Source organism: Choristoneura fumiferana, chromosome 8 (assembly GCF_025370935.1).
Source record: "Choristoneura fumiferana chromosome 8, NRCan_CFum_1, whole genome shotgun sequence".
Classification (NCBI taxonomy): domain Eukaryota; kingdom Metazoa; phylum Arthropoda; class Insecta; order Lepidoptera; family Tortricidae; genus Choristoneura; species Choristoneura fumiferana.
The window spans coordinates 11,334,862-11,360,325 of record NC_133479.1 but is presented as its reverse complement, the minus strand read 5'-3'; the positions used below and the strand labels follow the sequence as shown (position 1 = coordinate 11,360,325).

Genomic DNA, 25,464 nt, shown 5'->3' with positions numbered 1-25,464 from the left:
ATTAACATGATGATTAATGACTTAATAACTAACATGCAACAGTTCCGAAAGTAAATAAACATTGATTTAATTTATCAAATTAAGAGAGCCATGTGATGATGTGGGGAGAATAGCGCTGACTCAGCAGTTACGCGGGCTATGGGGTGGCCACAGAGCTGATATTCTGTCAGAAACCTGAGATAGTGCCAACGTGCTTGAAGTTTAATTTTGCCACATTGCCAAACATTCAAATTTAAAAGAATTTTTCGAAAAAGGACACTAGATATTGGAAAGAATGAATAGAGAAGAATTAATAGAAAAGAATCTATTTGCGGAATTCAAACCAAAAATTAAAATAGTGATTAAACTCAACACACCATTACTATTTATGAGCGAAGGAAGGTTCAGGACGTTTGTATTTGACGCGTTAGCAGATGATATATTTGATGCAAAGTTGGTCTTGATTTTAATATTTCTTATGGGTGGAGGTATATTGTTTCCAGCATTTTGTTGCTTGGTACAGTAAGCGTCAGAGAAAAGGATCCCCTTTGGCAAATGACATCAAAGCGTTCATATTTTTGTCATGTGCGTAGGAGAGCGAGTTGGTCTAGTGGATGGGAAAGTTGGCCTCGGAAACATGCTATGGTTCGCAGTTCAAACCCCGCACCTTGAAATCTTTTTTTAGATTTTATTTATCACCTGTCGTTTGATTTATATTATATAAAGAAAGATCTTGTTTTAAAGTAGGCCTGAGGTATAAAAAAATTATAGACATGTTTGCAAACCATATTTGTTTATTTATCCATAGATTTCTAGTTCAGTAGGTATACAGTTTTCTATTTATGTTAAAATATTGATTATTTACTTAGGTTTTGAGCCGAACTAAATTTACTAATAAAACACAATACCTGGGGGGTGACGTTTCGCTTATACATCTATTTATAAAACATTTACAACACTTATTTACATAGACTGTTAATATTAATTGTGCCTTTGATTACTGAGAAAGAACCAACATGCTGAACTATTATAGTATAGCAATTTACATCTTTCTCTTTTATCACGGTTTCTGATACCCTTTTGAAACAACATTAAAAAACAATACCTACGTGAGGTCAGATGTGCATCATTAACACATGAATACTCGTCAACAAGAGTAACTTGATCATAACAAAGGTCTGTTTATATTAATTACTACGAAATATTAATAGTAATAGAAATATTAACACTTGCTCTTTCGTTCTAATGCTGCTTTATTGGTGGTGGTTTATCTTACTTTTTAGTAACGGAGAGGATAGCCCTCACTATCTATTACTTCTTGAAGCCGAGTTTTCTGCTCGAAACATATTGAACACGTATCACTATTACGCAACAGTTCCCATGTTTTGTTTACCTCATTATCCAAATTCTTTTTAGACCTTATCTCACTGGAGTCCCAATTCAATACCAATCTGACCCCCAAGTTTTCTATTGGATTTAGGTCCGGACTTTTAGCCGGCCATTCAAATACCGTTATGTCTTTTTGGCTATTTAGCCAGTCTTGACGATTTTGACTTATGCACTGAAGAATTATCGTGAACCAGGTAAATTTGTCCTTCAGGATATGCCACACGCACTGACGGTAGCATTACGTCCTTCAACATTTCGAGGTATCGCTCACTGTTCATGCGGCCGCCTATTTCCACTAGCTCGCCTGGGCCCATTGAAGACATCCATCCCCAGTAACCTAAAACAGTTTACTTTTAAAATCTGTTGCAACATGTGATCTAAGAAAACTTCAAAAGAATATTAAATACACGCCTTGCACGTGATTTAAATAAATGTGATAGTTACACAAAAATAGTAAAAAGATTTTATTATTACTTTCTGTGGTATTTACCTAGTGTTAAACGCCCGCTTGTTCTGAGATCTAATACGTTGTTGGGGTTATTACCTCTCCCCACTTCTTCTCCACAAAATTTTTCGCCATCCTTATCTGACTTAAAGCACTTTTCGTCAGTAAATTATACTATTTCGTTTCCCAGTCGAAATTTAAGTAACGAGTGGCAAAGTTTACTCTGTTGGTTCGGTGATAGTCAGTAAGCTTAATTTTTCTGGCGGGTTTATAATTATGGATGTTCGCCGCGTGTAGATGTCGTCGAACTGTGCTAAGAGACACCCAAAAGTTTCAGCACTTGAACGTGTTAGATTTGAAGGGTGCCACTGAGTGAACTTGCACTATATTACGGTGTCGTTCTGATTCATCGGTGTAAGCCACTGGGCGAGGACCTTGGCGATCACTTCACATCACCCGTCGCTTGATACCTTTGTATCCATCTTCGAACTGTTTTTCTCTGTATAAGAAAAACAATAACATTAGAAATACATGAAACGTGCTATTTGTGAGATATATTTCAACAATAAATATATTATTAAAAACTTACCGTTACACCCAATCTCGTGCTATTTTCTTTATAGGTTGTTTTTGTTCCAGAGAACAACAATTTTAGCCTTCAAAAAAGTTGTTAATCGAACCATAATAAAAGCTTTTCGTGAACTTAATAAATCGGATAATATTACGACGTGGAGATATTCACACAAGGAGATCGACACGAAACGTAAAGATTTGTAAATTTCGTTATAAATATACCCTCAGTTAAGTAAATGAGGCTCATAAAGTATATTATCCTACATTCAACCTTAAGTCGCAGTTTAATACAGCAGTCTTTGATACTTCCTGAAGTTACATTACGGTAGTGCAACAATCGGCATTAAACGCAATCTATCTATTCATATCTATACGCATTAGCTAGAACAGGATGCAAAGATTAAGTAAATATCTGCCACCCTCAAAGTCTCAATATCAAAAAAAAAGTTAGAACCCAGTATATCTACAGTCGCTGCTTCTTTGAAAGTCTCTTTTTACTTGCAAGAAGGTTGTGTTTGCTTTGGCGCTTTATCTACTAAGTAAATACTAATGGCACGCAACTAGCATCTAATTTTGCAACTATCGTTAAGTATTCAAATGGCCTAGCGGCAAATCGAAGTATTCGACCTGTGCACTACCTGCAGTGAATCGAGTTCGATTCGAGGATTTCGATATGAGAAATTTGTGAAAAACGATATTTTTGAAAGTTGTTATTCACCGCTTGGAGAGATTGACTGTGAGCATGAATGTAACTTGCAATGCGAGTATTGAATATTGAATTATAAGTTGTTGTCCGCTCGTGGAATATAATAAACAATTATTACCTACACAATTCGGATCGTATTCGGATATTATTACTCAGGTTCTCTTGTCTCACTCACACCTGCGAAGATTCGTATCAATTCGAATGTGGTTAAAAATATTTATCAATGATCAATGCCTTTTTAATTTTTTTTTACTTATTTAATTGATCAGGAAATATACAAAAAATAAATAAACCAAAAACATAAATAAAACAAAAAGTGGATTTGAACCCGAGATCTCCCTATGATGCACTTGTCTCAGAGCTCGTGATAGTTTAACCGCAGGGCCAGACAGTTCTGTCACGTGTCACACAGGGGGTTCCTTTTCTCTGACGCTTACTGTACCTGAAACTTCCCGGAACGCACGTTTTATGCGGATAGACGCTCAACACCAAGGCTCGCGAAGCTCTAGCTCTATGATTGGAGGGCGACCATTTTAGCTTTGAATATAAGTAACTGGGAGTTTTAAATTTTAAACAGTCAAACAACAAACAAGACAGCAACAGATTATAACGATTAGACATTTTAAAAATTTTAGCATTATTGAAGTACGGAGTAACATGAGTACGATGCGGTATCTTGAAACAAAACCTAGCGCAGGCGTTTTGTACTCTTTGAATTAGTCGTCGCGAACGCTCCAGAAGACAAGGCCAATACACGGTGAGACAGTAATCTAATTTAGATAGAATGAGAGCCTCACACAATCGGATTCTCAGTTCTACGCTTAGAAAATCACGGACATTATATAGCACTTTTAAACGGTAAAAACTGGTACGAGCAATTTCATTCACGTGATTTTCGAAGCGCACATTTTTGTCAATAATTAGACCTCTGGGTACGTGCCTCGTCCACGTGCCCGATATGTACGTCTCCGATTGCTATTTTGGGATCTAAAAGCTGTACTTTGGATACCTGTTTCTTAGAACCGAGCAATATATATTTGGACTTGTTCGGATTTAGCACCAGGCAATTGGCATCCGACCAGTCAATTATCCTTTTAAGGTCCTCATTTATTCTGACAACCGCACTATTCGTGTCATCCGGTCTAAAAGAAAGATAAATTTGAAGGTCATCGGCGTAAAGATGAAATTTGCAGTGCTTTATACATCGGACAATATCAGTGCTGTACAATATAAACAAAAGTGGGCCTAAAATTGAGCCTTGAGGCACTCCTCTTGTAACAGCACAGGATTCAGATGACAAGCAATTACCATCGATGTGATGAATTTTAACCAGTTGACGTCGATTTTCAAAATAACTAAGAAACCACTTAATTGTTGGGTTATCAAAGCCATAATAATGCAACTTAGAAAGAAGTAAATCTGGTCATTTAGACAAAGCTTCACTAGGATCATGTCTATTGTCTACAGATTCTCCCAAGTAACTTGTCTATTGCTATATTGCTTAAAAATACATCCTACGAATAAGTTAATTGAGGGTCCTTTGTACTGAAGAAAGTTTAGACAATAGCTTATAGTTTGGTTTTTACCAAGTCACACGCATCTGGCAAACTTTTCAATGCCTAATATTATTTTATTGGCTCGCTTTGAAATTCCGACAGCAATATAACACAATAGCTATAATAAAGTATTATTTTATTTCGCGTTAGTCTATATTAAAAAAAAAAAATTAAGCACGTGTGAAACTACACATACTGTCACGGATTAACAGCCGTTACACCTGATTCAGTCAAAGTCACAGTCAAAATTCGAAAAAACCTCTGTTGACTACATAAAAGTTTTATCTTTTAAAAAGTCTAAAGTACTTACCTAAATAATGTGACAACATTTTTCAAGGCCAGTTTATTTTTTTAAACTGGTTTTTAATATTTTTTATCTACACCCATTATAGTAAATCCTCAATTATCCGTTCAAAAACCATAGGTAATGACCAGCATTACGACATTGGATTCTATTATGAACACGGCAGATTTCTGTATCGTAATGAGATTTCATACATACATCATTACAGCACGGGGGGGGGGGGGGGGCACGCCGCGACCACGTGCAGCAGCAGGGCAGGTCTATTACGATACAATTGCATAAAATACTATTAACTGTTAGTGTACTTATTTAAAATTTATGAAATAACAAACACACTAAAATTGGTGGTAAAATTAATGGTTGAAGTTATGTTGAAGTATGAAAGCAAATAACGTTTAATAAAGCGACTTTTTAACATTTTTTTGTTACAGTTCTACCCCATTATGTTTTCCGTGGTTCTGGGCTTCACCAATGGGGTGTTTGGTTCCGTGCCAATGATCATGGCACCGTCCCGAGTTGGCCGCGAACACCGAGAAATCGCTGGTGAGCATTTATGGGCTTTAATAGTCGATTTTTCAACAAGGGGTTAAAACAAGCCATAGTGACACGAGATGCTTAGCCACCCGAGCAGAGCGAGAGTGTCTATAGTTCGAGTGTCATTATGGTTGTTTTGTCTCGCGTTAAACACTCCTTTTCACTTTGAATGCGAGGAAACAAACGTTCCGTTCAAAATTAAAATATTACTTTTTAAAAACGTACGCTCAATACGACTTATGAACATCTGTTTAAAAACCAAAAACAAAAAAAAAATGTTACAGATTCATATTCGTAATCATTAATTGTGTTTCACGAAGTTAAATTGTGTATTTTGAATATTTTTGCACAACACAGTTTTTTTTTCTTTATAGTGTAACAAAATTTTAGATAGTTATAGTTCCTGTGTTAGTTTTGGAACTTAGTGACTTTGTTTACGGAGGGGGGCGTTGCGACACAGTTTTTAACTTCAGCGGGTGACATCGTTTTTAATTTTTGTAATCTACCAAATTGTTACTGTTACAAATAAAAGTTTTATTTATTTTATTTATTTAGTTGTCATTTTGAGGTTATTTCCACGCCCTAAAAATTGACAATAGACAATCACTGAAAATGGCGATAATCCTCCATTCGCAAACACCGTGTTTAGGGGTTTCCTACGTAAAGAAAAAAAAATACTTTTATCCCTATAGATTATTAAGGAGCTTAAGTTCCGATATGCAGACTAAAGTAACATTTTAAGAGCATGAGAAGTGAAAATTATATGATGATTCTAGTAGAGACAGAGAGCTAGCCAATTTTTCCATTCTACCACGAGTGATATTAAACTAACAAACGTCAGGTTAGAAGTGTTAGAATAGCGGCCGTCACACTTTTATGTTATGTGTTATGTACCTATAATCAAGGGCTACATTAGACAAAGTGAGGGCTAACTGTGGACCGCACACTTATGAATTGGCTGTTAATATGTAAGTACTTCGGAGAAAGCTGATGTGTGTGCACTTGTTCTGCTTATAATAGGTACTTAAGTACACGTGTAATAAATATGCCTACCCAACTGTTCGACAGTTATCTTCGTATGTAAAATCTGTTTGGAAAGCCATTACCTACTACCTATAGTCATTGCATATGTCGCGGGTCGCAAAAATCTCGATTGCAGGCGGTCACAGTTTGACGACTACCTGTGTTAGAATATGCCGTGTCGTGACATCACCGACGGCAGTGGGTACAGTAGGTATGACAAAGCCTTTACTAATAGGTAACACATTTTATTATTCCAGGTAACATGATGACGCTATCGTATAACGGCGGACTACTCTCCGGTTCTCTGGTGTCTTACCTCCTCCTGAGCATGCTGGGCCCGCCCGCCATAGCGCCATGCCGACTGTACCCCACCCCCGTACTGCCGACCCTAGCTCCCGTCACCACTACCATCGCCACTAACTTGACACATCTCGTTACTGCTTTGCATTAACTGGTGACCATGATTGTGGTGGCCTGGTTAAAGACAAAAACACTGTAAATTTAACTCTGACTTCTGAAACATAACTATGGCATTTAAAGATAGTACCTACTGTTCTAAAACTAATACGGATGTTAGATAAGTACGAAAGATGCGACATCTATTTCCATTCTCTTTGAATGTTATCAATCAAGCGTGTACATATGTACTTATGTACCTAATATTATTTTATATATTATGTTAACAATTTTCAGAGGTGCGCACGCTTAAATAAAGTCAAATTTACATTAGGTAGGTACGCAACTAGCATTACTTTGAGTGGATGATGAGCTTAGAAGTTAGAAATAAATAACCGTGCGCTGTTATGTTGCGTAAATTAGTGCACAATGTAAATTTGGCTTTAGTGTGTACAAGTATTAATTACGTTTAATTAGACCGAAAACAAAAATGTTTGCATGCTGGGGTCAGCATTCAAAGCATAAGACTGGAAAAAATTTAGCTTTCATGTTGCAGCAATTGGCATTGTTCATATTTTACCAATTTACCCTGATTCGAAAACCATTTCGAGGGATAAGGGTTCTTGAACAATTTTGTCCTATTCTGATCTAAAAATACTTAAGGGTTACAAATATATATAGGCAAAAATATGTTTGACCTTAGTTTGGCCTTCGTATTGTCATTAAGGGATGAATCCCTTTACCTAAAAAGTAAATCCATAAGTATCCAGGTTTACTATGGCATCTGTCACGCGCCCGTAATTACAAAGTGCAAAATTCGAACTTCGTATCTTGCCGTCCCGCTGAAAAAATAAGTATATTAAAACATAATATTATATAAATGAAAGAGATGTCATTATGATATGAACCTGAAGAGATTAAGTCCCTACTCGCGCCTATTACAACTACCGACGTAGAAAGATCGTTCAGTTCGTTGAAATGGATGTTCAAAGCGTCTTTACGCCGTAGCTTAACTGTTCGAAATATACATGAGTTAAAATTGTATCATTGTTTGTATACAATTCGCAGAGAGGTAGTTATTCAATAGGCATAATATGGTTCTTTTCAGACTAACCTATCTGTTTATCTCTGCTCTTTTTTAAAACAATATCCGGTTGAATGTGACACGGTCAGTTCGCATCTTTTGACATTGACAACTAGCTCGTTTTTTTTAGGGTTCCGGGGCCAAAATGGCATAAACGGAACCCTTATAGTTTCTTCAAATCCGTCTGTCTGTCTGTCTGTCCGTCCGTCCGTATGTCACAGGCATTTTACTCGAAAACTACAAGATGCATATCAATGAAATTTGGAGTTCAGATGTCTTATCAAAGCCGCTATTTAGTTTTGTAGTTAAATTACAAAAATAAATATTTATAGGGAGGCACTCCATACACGTAACAGAAATTGAAATAAAAAAAATAACTTGAATCAACGTGTGGCACATAGTTCGACAGCTCTTTTGAAAAGATAGTTAGGTTTCTCAAAAACTTTTTTGATTAAGTGAAGATTTCCGAAAATAATCGCTCCCAAAGTAGCAAAAATTGTGCCCCCCCCCCCCTCTCTATCTTGTAAACCGTTTGTCTAAAAAATATGCAAAAAATATGGAAAGGTAACGCTTAATAAATACTTTCAACGAAAATTGGTTTCAACATGATCGGATATACCGTTTTTGAGTTATTGCCGAAAAAACTGCGCTTCTCAACAAAAGGACGCAAGTGCCGTGAAGATACGTTCTTTTTCTGGTAATAGATTTTAAGACTGTAGTAAGTGTTTTAATTGTGTTATAACGCACATAATATTACATGTTTTTTTTTCGTAATGACTACGGAACCCTGTCTTGGGCGTGTCCGACACGCTCTTGGCCGGTTTATAATGTTATTTTACTTGTCCTATCACTTGGTTTCAGCCGCCATGTGAAATTTACGAGACATCGTATCTGGTATTTTCAAAAACTAATTTAAATTTAACTAAGTATGCCATTTTATGCCAAGATATTCTAATTAGTATCTTGAAATTATCTATATTTTAAGAAAATAAGATAAAAAGAGTAGTAAAAAAAGTGATCAATGCCAATTATTCGTGTACAGATTGTAGCTGTACGCGTCTTCGACAAGGATCAGTAGCCTTAGTGTAAGTTTTCGGTTACAAAATACGTCTCGATCGCGTTCGCGTTAAAATCTCAATTTATATGGAAACAAAGATCGCAAACGATCCGCTAGAGGCGCTGTTCGTGTATCCATATAAATAGAGATTTTAACGCGAATGCGATCGAGACGTATTTTGTAACCGAAAACTTACACTAAGGGTACAGTTATGACGTGCACGTTAAATGTTAATTATATTTTCTGGTTGAGTTTGCCCCAACATTGGTTGCTGTTACGTACGAACGTAACGGTCAAACATGGGGCCAATAAGTGGTCAGGGAGTGTTGGGGCCAAGGTATGCTGATTTTGCCATGACTGAATGTAACGAATTCCATGTGTAAATACCTACAGCATTGTTGTTAGATAAATTAACGAATCAGTGGAAACTAGTACTAAGGACACGTTACTTAATCCGATCAAAACGTCGAGAAAACCTTGCCTACCCTATATTTAGTGCCTAGAGCACATTTAAATATACTAAAGTTAAAACAAACTCTTAATTTGTTTTTCTTTCTATATTTAGTGTATTTACTTATGTAATTTTCCTACCAATTATAATAATTCTTATCTCAAAAATGTTTTGACGTTGAAAGATTAGACAAGATCGCTAAATATAATTGGTAGCCTTAGCCTGGCCTTATACTACGAATTGCAAAATTGTTAGTTCGTATCTTGCCGTCCCGATGACGCTTATTATTTAATACGAGAGTGAGTGGGACGGTGCGATACAAACTTCGACTTTCGAATTTTGTAGTAGCCCTGCCTGTGTTTCCATAAATTGCATAAAATATCGTCTGCTTATCATGGACTTTGTACATATAGTGAATTTGAAGAATCTCTTTTGAATTATTATATATAATTATCTAAGTAACTACACTTTTGATAAGTTTCCTAAATTTCGTCTCTATACTTTAAGTATAAATAAATAGCCCATGAACTGGATAAGATGATCTTACATTAAGGTATTAAACTTTAACCTGAATAAAACCTTAGCCATAAGAATATTGTCATATAATGTAAGAATACATACTACACAAAAGTTCAATATTGGTACAACGCTTTATGTGTTTTTACTGTAAGAATATTTTGACTACGTACTGTCGTGGCGACTAAACAAAAAAATGTTTGCACAATCTCCTCTTTTCCTTGAAAGTCGTGTAACAGTTAAAGAAAATTGATAACTTTTTTAACCTTATAATCTATCACGCTGCGGTATCTCGCGAGCCACGGTCAGTGAGAGCTACTACGAGCCTGCGTGAAAGTTGTAGCGCATCTACGGCACTTCTACGACGTAGCTGATAGATATCTGTGTTTATACCTTTCTCTTCCATTTACTTCGGTTTTTTCAGCAATAGAAAAGAGAAAAACAATCTTGACCCGTTTTTAAAGAAAAATGCTTTTATTAAATAAACAACTGCAAGTAATAAATTAAATTATGATGTGACATAGTCATTCAAGTTGTTGTGAATTCATAAATGCACCCAGATATTAATTTTTTAAAGCTTTTTAATTATAACTTAAAACCTAAAATTGCTAAAAGTGGCTCCGAAGCGGTAACGTTTCGTGTGCTCTGCCTACCCCATTTGGGAATACAGGCGTGATGTTTGTGTGTGTCTGTGTGTGTGTGTGTTTAATTATTTAAAAAAAAAACAGATTAATAGTGTATATCTAATTTCTGTTTCTAAAAATACCGAAGTATATTACAGATGCAATAGCAGTGACTAATTTGTTCAGTGTGAGCTATTCCCATTTGTACCCTCGATATTATATCCCTGGGGTACAAGTTAAAATAAACTCTCTTTTTAGAAAAAAATTAAAAATGTTTTTAAGTTGGATAAATGGGATCACACTTGTGTGCTGAGAGCACTTGTTACTTGTATAATATGTTTTTCTATGAGTTGTGGATATTACCACTTGTCCCGTTTGGTAGGTACAAATGGTTAAAAATTTGATTAACATTTTTTTATATATTTCAGCTTCAAAACTACTTACAAAGTGTTTTTACGTTGGTACGGAAATTTCATATCTATACAATACCCAAAAATAAGCAGCTACAAGTCGGACTTTACTCATATCTTGTTTTGGCAATTCAAAAAATTCTTGGATTTTGGAGAATGAGTAGGTAATTGGGTAGATTATACGCGCTTAAGATAAAAATGATTGCGTAAATGTTGACCGTTGCCAATTAAAATTGGAAAATAGAGTGCATTGATGTAATTAAGTTAAGATAAGTATACATCTTTAATTCTCGACTATACCTATATTATAGTGGTTCACTGTATAGTATACCTACGCCATTTTGTAAACATATATAAAGTGTCTAAACATATCCAGTTTTTCAAGCATACATACTTAGCTCAGAAATATCTGCTTGAAATTTCTTCAGTTCATTGTAATTCTTTCCCCTTTCTGGATACCCTTGCGCCTCTACTGATATTGATATATAGTCTTGAGTCCTTATAGTAAAGGTCCACGTGTTTCACATTTTCCCCCTATGCCAAAATTCAAAATTAAGGCTTTTACTTCTTTTTTCTTTTAGATTTCGGGCAAAATTACAGCTTTCTAGGAATAGCAGTGGAATAGCAGTAGACGAATGGATGGACGACATGGCGAAACAAGGATTCCTAATAGGACTTTGGAACCCAAAAAACATGTGTAGCTATCAAATAAAATTATTCGAATTCTACTAGCGCGCTGTTCTACAGCCAAGATTAAATAGTTGTAAGAATAAAACTAGAACTAATTTACTCAACTACAGAGCGATTCACTTCACAAGAGCTGGCAGGAATGGATTGAACGAAAGTAATGCCACTCAGACATTTTTGTAGGAAAATGACAGACGCATATAACATTTTCACTTCTGTGTAAAGTGTATTAAAATAGGTAATACACCGATACTTTCATTCACTCATTCAATCCATTCGTGCCAGCTCTTGTTAATTGACCTTTACATATGTAAATAATATATAATATAATATCACGGGACGATTCACACCAATTGACCTAGTCCCAAAGTAAGCTTAGCAAAGCTTGTGTTATGGGTACTAAGCAACGCAACGGATAATTATAATTATAAAGATAAATACATATTAAACACCCAAGACCCGAGAACAAACATTCGTATATTTCATACAGATATCTGCCCCGACACGGGAATCGAACCCGGACCTCAAGCTTCGTAGGCAGGTTCTCTTAACCACTAGGCCAACTAAAATAAATGAAATGAACTGTAAATGAAATGGAACTCAGCACAAGTAGGTACTTGTGTACGCACAAACAATTGATTATCATTGGACACATTTATTAAGGCTACTACTACTATTATAGGGGATGTAGACCGTAATTACCTCTAATGAGCTAACAACAAAACAAACAGCAAATGTAACGTGTCGTGTCTAATGTAATTAAGTAACCGTGAATCATTAAAATCTTTTAATGATTCATTTACTTAATGAAATATATGTAGGTACTACAGAGAATCCAGCAGCATAAAAATACTTTAGATTGTTTCCTATTTGTTAGTAATTAAATTACAAAAGTATTAAATATAATGACCCGGAAAACTCACGTCATAAATCGAGTTTAGCTCGACGTGTTTCGGGCTAATCCGTAGCCCTTCGTCTCCGGAGCAACGCGACTCAGCGGCTGCTGCAACACGCGCACGTGAGTTATCCGGGTCATTATATTTAATATGAGTGAGTCTCACGGTAGTTTCATGTTCAAAATTACAAAAGGTTAAGTACCTAATTAACAGATAATTATTGTTCCTGGTGTACTTGATGCCTAATGATCTTGTGTTACATTGTTACATTCTTATTACACTTGCCCACTTGTCGTTGCCTGTCAAGGAAAAAACCGGCCAAGAGCGTGTCGGACACGCCCGAAATAGGGTTCCGTAACCATTACGAAAAAATTAAGTAATATTTTTCCAAGGATATTTCATACGGAATCTTCCATAGTTTAAGTATATTTTATACCGGCTGCTATTTACTCTTAAACTACTAATAATTCTCAAGCAAACTTAACCATTATAGTTTTCCTTGAAAGTTTGATATAATTACTATCATCTTGAATTTTTTTAAAAATTTCCACCCACCGGTTTAGATTTTAGAGGGGGGGGGGGGACGCTCGATTTAAATGAAAATTTGCTTTAAGTTAAATATTTCGCAAACATATTACTGAATCGAAAAATCGTCTTAGCAAACCCCTAATGGTTTTAAAAGCCCTATCCAACGATACTCTACACTATAGGGTTGGATGAGAAAAAAAAATCAACCCCACTTTACGTCTATGGGAGGTACCATATATATATCTTTTTTTAATTTTTTATTGTACCATTTTGCCGGCATGCATAGTTTACATATATAGGTAGGTACCTACATGTCATGTTTGTTCTGCCCCAATTTGGCATGCAAAATCTTCTTTATCTTTCTATGTACCTACTGTTTATATATCATGCATTATTATATAATTATATATTTTTAGTTTTATTGATTTAAATTTATTGATTTTTAGTTTTATATACCTAAATTAAAAATTATAGAAAGAATATGTTGAAACTTATTTGTTTGTGGCTGTTGATACCTGATTACCTTGGTCTTAGAGTTAGACGAAGATTTTACTTTTTGCACTAGAGCATAAAGTCATCTTATGTCGCCTAGATCCAGCATAAACACGAACTTTACGAGCATGATGATGATGATGATGATGATGATGTGAGCCTGTTATCCTTCACTAGGGACATAGGGCTCGTAGAAGAGTTTTCTATTTGGCTCCATCTTGCTGATTTGCGATTTGTAGATTATACAACTAGAGCATAAAACGAACCATTTTACCCGAACCGTTCATATTGCCACCTGAGCCGGTACGGCGAGGGTGTATAGACACGTCGAGGGAAAAATGGGTTTAATGCTCGAGTTTTACACTGCTCTTCACTTCGACTGAGAGGAAATGAAATAGCAACAGTGAAAACAATAGTTCACTTACTAGGTTCACTTTCATGCATTGCTGTATAAGTCTAAATTTCTAGTTTTATTGATTTATTCTGTTGATAATATTTTCCTTGAATTTTTCTACACGGGCTTCTGTAACGGGTCTGTAGGTTACTACTTGATCATTTGTCTGTTTAAGTACTGTAAAACAGGCTTTTTGGCGGCTATGATCGGAATTAATACAGTTTATTATTTATTTACAAACTTGGTCTCTGACCGAAAACCAAAAGTCCAAGCTTAAGGTTTGCCAGAGAGCGATGGAACGCAGCATACTAGGTGTAAAAAGGACAGATAGAATCCGAAACACTACGCTGCGCTCAAAAACACGTATAGCCGACGTTGGGAAAGAGACTGCTAAGCTGAAGTGGGACTGGGCTGGACACGTCTGTCGCATGCACCCACAGAGGTGGGCTCACACAGTCACTTGGTGGGCACCGGAGGACGGCCGTCGACGGCGAGGTAGACCGAAAAGGAGATGGCGGGACGATTTAGACGCGTATGCAAGGGATTGGCCTGACATTGCGCTGAACCGGGAGGTGTGGAGATCAAGAGGAGAGGCCTTTGCCCAGCAGTGGGACACTATTGTAGGCTAGTAAAAAAAAAAAAAAATTATTTGTCCATAGCATCACACTTGCAGAAAATATTATTTAAACATGTAGCTGTGTTAGCCGTCACTCTCGTAGGTTCCTTAAAGATGAAACAAGTTAAATGATTTAAATAAATTCAAAAGTCTTCCAGAATATCTATTTGCCAGTTTAGTAAATTCACATTAAAATCTCCACATACGATGACAGATTTACTACTAGCATCTTCCATCGCGGGTTTGAACTGACAAAAATCACGGCGGCCTAAATAGGTACACATAATATAATGTGATTCTCTATTTCAACACACGAAATTTCAATAACTCGTTCAATGGACAGCTGGACTACATTTTTTAGTTCTTTGCTTTTGTAATCGTCGTTAACAATAATCATAGAGCCTCCATGTATAGCCGATTTTCTAGTAAAGGAACTGGCGATTCTGTAATTACAAATATGCAATAGTAGTTCATGTTGTTTCAACCAGACTTGAGTATTAAACCTATTTTCCCCTCGACGTGTCAATCCACCCTCGCCGTACCGGTTCTGGCTATATGAACGCCTCGAGTACAATGGCTCGTTTTATGCTCTTGTTGTACAATCTACTATTTTGTACGAACAAAATTAAGAATGGATGTTTATAATTTCGTGTGATAACTTATTTCATTCTGTGGACCTAACGAAATTATAATTATCACTGAGAGCTAAATGCCTACGCGAACGTGTCACTCCAGTGTATTGACCTTATTATATGATTATGAATCAAAATAATTGTTTAGTAATAAAGCTAAATGATAATCAAACTGCAAAATATGTTTTAACAAGTTGTCGACTCGGATTGACTAATTTTTTACGCTCTTCAATTTGATGTGCATTTCGTTCGAGTCTACTGTACCCCTTGACGAAATTATGAATATAGATTATTCAAATCTGTATCTAACCGTGCCAATAATGTACCACCCTCTGTTTAGTACCTGTTATTTTATGCGACAGATATCTTTGAGACCGTCTCTTTTAATATTTATTACTTCAATATAGTCTATATTCATGTCACACTGCTGGGCAGAGGCCTCGCTTCTTGATCTTCACATCTCCGCCTATTTGGAGCTAAATTCGGCCACTCATCCGGTTCCGGGTCCAAGTCGTGTCGCCATCTCCGCCTCGGCCTGCCTTTGCCTTGTCGACAGGTGCCCGTCCAGTCTTACCTCTATTAATCGAAGAAAATATACAGTGCGCGGCATCATAGATATTTGCCATATAAGATAATAGTAAATTAACAGAGTGATGAAACCTTTTTGTTTTTGATTAACCTTTCGTATGTGAAAAGTAAAATTTTACTACTTATAAGAAAGTACATTTATTCACAATTAGTAGGTAGGTATACAGTCAACCAATTTGATTTCTAGTCCACTGTAGAACCTTATCAAAGTACCTAAATAATCTAGATTTTTTCATAGCAATGCTTATTGAATGACGCAAAATGTCATAATGACAAGGTTCTATGGTGACCTAGGAATCAAATTGGTTGACTGTACCTATTTTTTTACCAATCTGAAAAGAGATGGCCTCAAATTTTGCTCGTACCTACCCGAGTTCAAGTATAGTAAGTATACCTACGTGGGGTTAAGGGAATTTTATAATCATACTAATACAAATCACCAATTGTTTTATAACATTATTTATTTCACATAACTATATCAGCATCACTATCATTATGAACCACTTGGACAATGTGCAAAGGTTTGCACGAAGTGGCGTAGCTTGCGCTCTTGAGGGTACAACCCATGACGAAATTCCAAGAACTGATGCAATAGCAGCTACGTTTTGCGGCGCCGCGTTCGGGACCGATTTGAGGATCGTGAGCTCCACTCCTGGCTGAGGTCGGAATAAGAAGGCGGAGTCTCAGGAAACTGGGCATCCGATGTCCACCGGCACGACGAGCAAGCTGCTTTAGGAGGCTCTTGCGTCTTAACAGGAGTTCCACCGCCGTAAGACTCTAAAATATGCTTGTATGCACACTCCAAGGGTTCAGGGCTGCGGCCTCGCGCAGCGCACAGCCGTATGCGGACGCAGGCGCTGCAATAGCCACAGGTTTCACCACGAAGTCCACTTCTCATCTCGAACAACTGTATTGACGGTACACGTACTTTCGGGGTTAGCAAACGCCGAAGACTGAAGAGATTGCGGTCTACTCGGTGTATTTATTTGCTGTGTAGTGCGTGGCGTCGCGCACGCGCCGGTCCGATAACCTTAGGTCCGGCGCCAGCGTTGCCGCCGCCACTACAATCTTAGTAAAAAAGTTTATCGAGTGTCGTGATCGATGCCAACTCTACAAAACGAAAATAGTCTATTTTTTCACACATGTGCTCCGATAGATTAGGTGCGATAGATTCCTCTGTGACGCAAGAATGAACAGAATAAGTAGCTAGATTAAGTAAAGTAAGTAAGTACCTACATATTACGAGCATGTATTAGACTTTTGCGTATCATCGCCATTGTTGATGACTGTAACTTAGGTAACGCTGTTTGTAACAGTTATTTTATTACCTGAGGTAGGTAATATAATTAAACTATTTTCATAGGTGAAGCGTTGGCAAGGTTCCCACTAGGTGTACTGTCGACATCGCGAGACTTGCAGGCAACCGGTGGATAAAGTGGCGAGTTGTGGCATTCTAAGGGAACTCCCCCTTTGTTCAACAATGGACTTCTTCCGGTTGATGATGATGATGATGATCGTCAATCCTATACTAAAGGACTAGAAATGATACGCGAGCGAGAGACGTGAGGCGTCTCTATGGCTAATAAGCTATAAATTATTGCTGAGGGAGAACATGGAAAAATATTTTTATAAACTTTTCATACATACTACAAACGCTATAATATAAAGCGGAATGATTGAAACCTCTTTATAGAAGCGTGCATGTTCAATACTAAATACCAATAGCTACTTACATTTTATTAAGTTAAAAAAATATTAAAAAAACAAAACAATAGATTTAAAAATCAAAAAACCCTAGCTAGAACTCTGTTAAGTAGCTAACTTAAAGTTCAACAGTCGGGATCCATTAGTACCTACTAGTTTTTGAGCAGGTCACGATTTGAATGAACCCGACTGTTGTACTTTAAGTTAGATACTTATCAGAGTTCTAGGCCACTAGACTTGTTATCTTCTTTTTAGTATTTTTTAAGGCAGGCGTGTTTTTTGATTTTTTTAATGGGAAATTATTAATTGCACATCAAATAAATAATTGCCTATCAATTTGTTCTCATCATTTATATACTTTTGTACATCAATTAAATTATTTCAATACAAATAAACTAAATGTTTAGCAAAACTAGTACCTACTGCAGATAATTCGAAAATATACATCAATCTACAATATACAAAAATACTACAATCACATCAAAAATACTGACTGCACAGCAAATCAATTAGAACGTGCGTAGATGATACTCATTCTCATAGCAAAAAAACTCTTATTGACAATATATTTGCAGGTGGTAGGACCTTGTGCAAGGTCCGCCCGGATTGCTACCAGGCTACCACCATCTTGCTCGCTAATCCTGCCGTGAAGCAGCAGTGCTTGCACTGTTGTGTTTCGGCGTGGAGAGTAAGACAGCCGGTGAAATTACTGGCACTTGGGTATCCCATCTTAGGGCTCTAGGTTGGCAACGCATCTGCAATACCCCTGGTGTTGCAGATGTTTATGGGCGGTGGTGATCTCTTACCACCAGGAGACCCACTTGCTCGTTTTCTATCCAGTTGAATAAAAAAAAATATTATCGCTAGGTACAATTGCGACCACAACGCGCGAGCCGAGCGAGCGAAGCGAGCGCGCTGCGGCAGCGGCCGGCGAAGCGCCAGAACCTAATTTATTTAGGAAATAATGTGGCCCCTACTAGTGCTGGTTGTGTAATTTACTTGATGTAAAAAGTATATAAATACTGAAAATAAATTGATAGGTATACATATGGTTTACTTAATAAATAATAAGATGATATGTCAAATAAAATGCCGTTTCATTTATGTAAACTGCTGTGCGTTATATGAAAATAGAAGCTAGGAAGCTAGATTTAAAAAAAACCGTCCAAGAGCGTGTCGGACACGCCCAAAATAGAGTTTCGTAGCCATTACGAAAAAATTAAGTAATATTTTAACTGTTGGGTGGAAAAATTTGAAAAAATTCATAATGGTAGTAAATATATCAAATTTACAAGGAATATTATAGCGGCTAAGATTGCTTGAGAATTATTGGTAGCTTATGAGTAAATAGCAGCCTAAGGTATAAAATATACCGAAACTTGGAAGATTCAGTACACAATACGAAATCCTTAGAAAAATATTATTTGATTTTTTCGTAATGGCTACGGAACCCTATCCTGGGCGTGTACGACACGCTCTTGGCCGGTTTTTAATTTTTTTGTTTTTTTATTACATTTTTTAACCTCTAGAAATGTAAGTGGCCAGTATTCAGTATGCAACATGCACGTTTCTCTAAAGAGGTTTCAAATCATTCCGCTTTATATTATAGCGTTTGTAAGATGTATGTAAAGTATTTTATGTAAAGATTTTGCCATGTACTCCGTCAGCAATAATTTTCAAAAAAAATATATTATAGCTTGTTAGTGGGTGTATCACTAGTGAAAAAATTGGAGCGGTCGCTAACGTGGAAGAAGGTAAGAAAAAAAAATTTAAAAGTTTAGTATATAAGCACTTTTTTAACTTTTTTCTATGGCTTGACTAGCTTTTACCCGCGGCTTCGCACGCGTAAACTATTCGGTCTGGTAGTTGCAATTGAAATTTTCGGGATTTTACAAAATTCCCCTGGAAATTTCCAAATTTATATCGTGGTCTTCATTGAGGTTGTGTTGTGAATAACTGTACAAAATTCAAGACTCTAAACCCAGTGCTAAAATTTCAAAATTTTTCCCTATCCTAATTCAAATTCATATCATTTATTCAGTAAATAGGCCGCAATGGGCACTTTTACACGTCATTTTTTTAAATACCAGTACTTTCGGAAAGACCATCATTGCCAAGAAGAATGCGCCGCAAGAAGCTTGGCAGAAAGTCATTTTTTCAAAATAAAATAAGTACAAATAAAATACTTAAAAACTACAGTAAGTATACATTTAAGGCGCTGTACGTAGTGAAAACTACAATTTTAGAAAATATTTAAAATATACTTACACAATACTTACAACTGCAATTTTTTTATATGTGTATTTTCAGTCTATTAGCTAGTTTTTGACTTCATCAAAAACACGATTGCTGACAAAAACCTCTATAGATTATTTTTTTGAAAAAGAGCCTTCATTTACACGTTAAACCAAATATTATGAAAAATATTATGAATATCAACACAAAATTTGCTTTATTAAATAGTTTTTTAGTAGATTTAGATTTATGCTTCATAGATTTTCAATAGGTTGAGTACATCAATCATACCAATTTATTTCGTCTTTGGCAAAATAAAACGGTTCTAGCGCGCGGTGGCGGCGAAGTATTTCCCAGTCGCCAGTACACGCGTGTACGTGGTCGACGACGGACCTGTGCACATTTTTCTAACGCGCTAGTACTACTTTTGAGAGCAAATAATAAGGTAATCGCAGTAATAAAAAAGTTAAGCGAAAGAGGAAACGCATAAGTGAACTCAGAGCACATATGAGAAGCATTAGAGTACCTAAATGGTAAGTACCTACCACACACTAATCGACCGGCCGGAGTCGGGCCAAGTCAGCAGGGCTACTACGAAACTCCAAACTCGAAGTTCGTGTCGTGCGGTCCCTCTCGCTCTCGTACTAAATAGTCAGTGGCGTAGCTAGGTAACCTAGGGCCCTGGGACGAATAAAAAAATGGGGCCCACTGCTATCAAAACTGGTAAGGTTTTTTGAAGTAAAATCATTATATATACAAATACTTTCTAAGCAACTTTATCATCAGCTATAAAGCAGAATTTCGTGGGCCCCCTGAGCTTGAGGGCCCCGGGGCACTGCGCCGCCTAGCCCCTTGGTAGCTACGCCACTGTAAATAGTAAAAGTATCAGAGGGACCGCAACCCACGAACTTCGAGTTTCGTAGTAGCCCTGCTGAGCGGATTTCACATTCGTACTACGACCGCAAGCTGGTTGGCGCTCACGGATGCGGACGGCTTCGTCCAGATTCTACCGCGACTGCCATAGGCACAAATTGTAGGCACGTTGTATAACCTATACTACTCACGGCGAACATGCGGCGAACCTTGCGGCTACTACGAAACTCGAAGTTCGTATCGTACCGTCCCTCTCGCTCTCGTATTAAATAGTATAAGTGTCAGAGGGACCGCACGACACGAACTTCGAGTTTCATGTTTCGTAGTACTTAGCCTTGCTTGATCCCTTTGGCAGATTCACTGACATTTCTGATAGTGACACAACAGTTTCAGTTTTCTCATTTAATTGCAGGCAAAGGTTAATATCTTGCATTCAGCCAAGTTATTTAACATAAATTATTTTAATAAAATAAGATGGTCGCATTTGGTTGCACTAGTAAATTATTGTCAAAAACATGCACTCCAACTGGAATCCGGCTGCAAAATGGGAGTTATTGCGCAGTTAGTGCAACTGCATCAGCACTGCACCCGACTGTCAGAGGACTGCCATTTTAGGCAATCGGAGTGCAGTTCTTACGCAGTTCTGATGTAGTTCTGAACTTCGGAGTTTTTAACTTCGTTTCTAAAACCTCTTATTGAAAAAAATAAATAAAAAAAATGGAATATCTGTCTTGCTCCTCCGCGAATTAGTGAGGCCAAGTCGTGGAAAACGGCTACGTGTGAGTTGCAAAAAATGTTTTTTCATGCAACCTCTTATTGCTTCTGGTTTCTGGTGTTCTGACTTGTATTTTTGTATTGATGCAATAACTACTTTACGCATACTCATAATCTTTATATCTGTCAAAGTTGTTCTGTGCGCTAAGACATATTTTTTATCTTTGGCTACAGCTCGCACATGTTTCTTAGAACATAAAATAAATAAAATAAAATAAATATCACGGGAAATTTCACACCTATTGACCTAGTCCCAAAGTAAGCTTAGCAAAGCTTGTGTTATGGGTACTAAGAACATGGTTCCTACATTCATTTTTTGACTGTATGGTTTGGGTAAGGGTTGTATACTGTAGTTTTAAAGTATTACATTTTGAAAAAGTGACTCTCTGCCAAGTTTCTTGCTGCGCATTTTTCCTGGCAATGATGGTCTTTCCTAAAGCGCTGGTAGTTAAAAAATGACGTGTAAAAGTGCCCATTGCGGCCTATTTACTGAATAAACGATTTGATTTGATTTGTTAAAAGTGAACAGACAACTTTTTCTTTACTGTTTTATTATATGTATCGATTTGCCTAGCTTGTAATCTAGATTTTCAGATTAAAATAAAATTGTTTTTTTTTATTTGTATTGATTTACCTATGTATTTTTATTTCGTCTGTCTACCTATTCAGTCTTAATGTCTATCCATTACCTACATTACAAATTAAACTGTGGGCATGAAGAGGCATAAATTATTTCTTTATTACCAAGACTATTTACATTAAACGAAGAATTTATTAATTAAACCGAAAATTGTGTAATTATAATTTTAACGAAAAATCCGGAACTCACATTAACCAGAATACGGATACGAACAGAATAAGGCCGTCAACGGGCTGCGTGACAGACGCGCGGGGCGTTGCGCTGGACGCCCCGCATTCGCCTCCGCCGCGTCGTCTGCTTCACCCCCCCCAAATACCGAAAATTCTTCTATAAGCGCGCCTTAAGAAAAAATTACAAAATAATAATAACAATAATACACGGATGTATGGGGTCCCTTAGTTACAAAACTATCCCGTGGAAATATCGGGATAAAAAGTAGCGTATGTGTTATTCCAGACGTCCGGCTACCTACATACCAAATTTCATGCCTCTAAGCCCAGCGGTTGTTATTTCGAGATTTTATCCCTATCCCGTGGGAATATCGGAATAAAAAGTAGCCTATGTGTTATTCCAGAGGTCCAGCTACCTACATACCAAATTTCATGGCTCTAAGCCCAGTGGTTGTTATTTCGAGATTTTATCCCTAGTTATCCCGTGGGAATATCGGGTCAAAAAGTCACTTAAATGTTATTCCAGATGTCCAGTTACCTACATACCAAATTTCATGACTCTAAACCCAGCGGTTGTTATTTCGAGATTTTATCCCTATCCCGTGGGAATATCGGAATAAAAGTCACCTATGTTTTATTCCAGACGTCCAACTACCTACATACCAAATTTCATGACTCTAAGCCTAGCGGTTGTTATTTCGAGATTTTATCCCTATCCCGTGGGAATATCGGGATAAAAAGTATCCTATGTTTTAATCCAGGTTATAAACTAACTTTCCGCCAAATTTCATCAAAATCCGTCCAGCCGTTTAAGCGTGAAAAGTAACAAACATACTCACTCACTCACTCACTCACAAACTTTCACATTTATAATATTTGTAGGATGTAGGATGAAAATGTAATTTATGTCATAAAATCATCCTTACTAAATATTATTATGCGAGGCACGCTAAAATCAGTAAGTAGGCTAGAAAATAAAATATGAAAGAAAAATCATATTTCATTTTTTTTCTTGTAACTATAGAGTTTAGGAGACTGGAATGTTTCAGATTAATTTCTAATGTGGTACCACATCATCCATAAAAATTACAAGCCGAAACTCTCTGGGGGAAGAATCACTTAGACTTAGCTTATACTGGCACGGCCCTTGTGAGCAAAAATGTTTTTGATCAAATTTTTGCTCAATCTACATATATAATATAATATATTTAGGTATCAAATTTCCAGTCACATGACGCGATGACCCACCATTTAACAAACCAAGTAACAAACAAACACCAACCCCATCCTGGAGTGCTTGAGCGGTTCTTGGCAACGTGTTTAGAAGAAAATTATCCCTTTTCAAAGGCTACTCCAATTTTCCTCTTTTTTTATTCAGTAGTAGGTACCTTCGATATCATTATTTTATTACCAACTTATTTATGTCGGTTTTCATGAGCTTTGGTTTTACTTGCCTAATTCAAAGAACGTGTCGTGGTAGTTAAATGAATGCCCTTACGCCTTACTGGAAGTGATAAGGTGCGGAAACTGTTTCCATTAAGCCTTTTCAGCTCCCATTAGTACCTAGCGGGCGTCAATATTAAACTCGCAACGTTAATTTTAAGTTTGTGAGTTGTGGTTTCGAATATGCAAAAACAGACTTCAATCGATTCTGGTATCCGTTTAATAATTAGGTAAATCGTTTAGTAATTTAATTATGTAAATCCGGTGACAATACAATAATCTGGTACTGTAATTCTCCTGTATGGACTTTGATAAGGATTTGGATGCAGATCGACAAAATGTACACTTTGCAAAAAAAGCTTGCATTAAAAATGTGTTTTTTTAATGCAAGGCGAAACGTGGCCACATGCGAGACTGACTGGTTTAGGCAAACTTAGGCACTTTGACAAATAAATTAGAACGTGTTGAAGGTAGGTCTTAATCTTAAGTCAACAAGTGTCAGTCGCTAACTATACGTCCCAAATAAATGCCCAATCTTAATTTTAGGCATGCGATGAAAAAAAACGAGGGGATGCATAAAATACAAGTATAATAGTTTGCTAGAGTTTGCTTATGGCAAATAAACAATGGAACTGTGCACTATTCAGTGCGAACCAGTTGTTATCCTTGTTGTGTAAACTCATTGATATTGTCCTTTTAAGATACTGGTAACAGTTCTAGATCTTTACTAGAATCAACCGGCTTATCAGACCTCGTTAACGATTGCGAGCACTTATTGCTCCTAATTCGACACCCAATTACGACATTTATCTCATAGAAGAAACTAGATATCAACATAATTAATGCAATTGCAACCAATGCATAGTTTGGGGATGACTTAATTTGACAGCTTATACATGCGTATACTTAGGTACTTACCTACTTACATAAACCGGAAACAGTGTAAGCGCCTGTTATTGAAGCCAGTATAAAGTCATTCACGATGACACGTGCCTTGTTTCTTATTACAATGTCATAAATGTCTAATTTTGACAAAATCACGCGTCTTCGTAGATGGCACTAGGTAGGTATAATATGTAATATCAGGTACAATCAAGGGCAAAGATATCGACACGGCCGTGTATACATTATTTTTGTAACTTTAGCCGTGTCGATATCTTTGCCCTTGACTGTACCCAGCCTAAAAAGATTTTAGTGAATAAATGCATCCCCAACTATATCCATAACAAATCTCATCTAAATCGGTTCAGCGGTTAAAACATCAAGAGGTGATAGACAGACAGAAGACTTACTTTCGCGTTATATTAGTAGTTGATGAAATAGGGATTCCAAGTTCAACCGGTGCAATAAAAATCTACCCTATTTATATTTAGGTACTAATACATAATGTGGACGGTCCGTATTGATATCAAAAATGAATTTAGTCTATGTACGTCTATCTCCATTAAATTAACAGTACTTATATATTTAGGTAAGATATTTATAGAAAGCACGCATCATTTCGACAAAACTACGCTATTGTCCTATCATTATCAGACGCGGTCGGGAGTAAACAACCCGATGCTATTTATAGAGCTATGTACTAGTATGTACACGACTGGTCATTGATCAACGTACGTACCTACTGGACCTTTCTCAAACCTTCAAAGCACAATTACGCGAAATATACTAGGCATTTAAGATACGCTATCACGCCCTACGACACAGTTTGTGTTCCAACAGACGACGTAGCATGATAGTTGCTGC

General features: G+C 36.8%; 1 protein-coding gene across 1 annotated transcript in view; it reads left to right on the top strand.

The window, feature by feature from the left end:
• LOC141430504 (equilibrative nucleoside transporter 4-like) overlaps positions 1 to 9,588 on the top strand; it is a 26,603-nt gene extending 17,015 nt beyond the window's left edge. Inside the window, exons 9-10 of the mRNA XM_074091225.1 lie at positions 5,384 to 5,495; positions 6,767 to 9,588. Of these exons, the coding sequence (XP_073947326.1) occupies positions 5,384 to 5,495; positions 6,767 to 6,960 (306 nt within the window). The 3' untranslated portion in view covers positions 6,961 to 9,588. The remainder of the gene's footprint in view (positions 1 to 5,383; positions 5,496 to 6,766) is intronic.
• Positions 9,589 to 25,464: the final 15,876 nt, after the last annotated feature.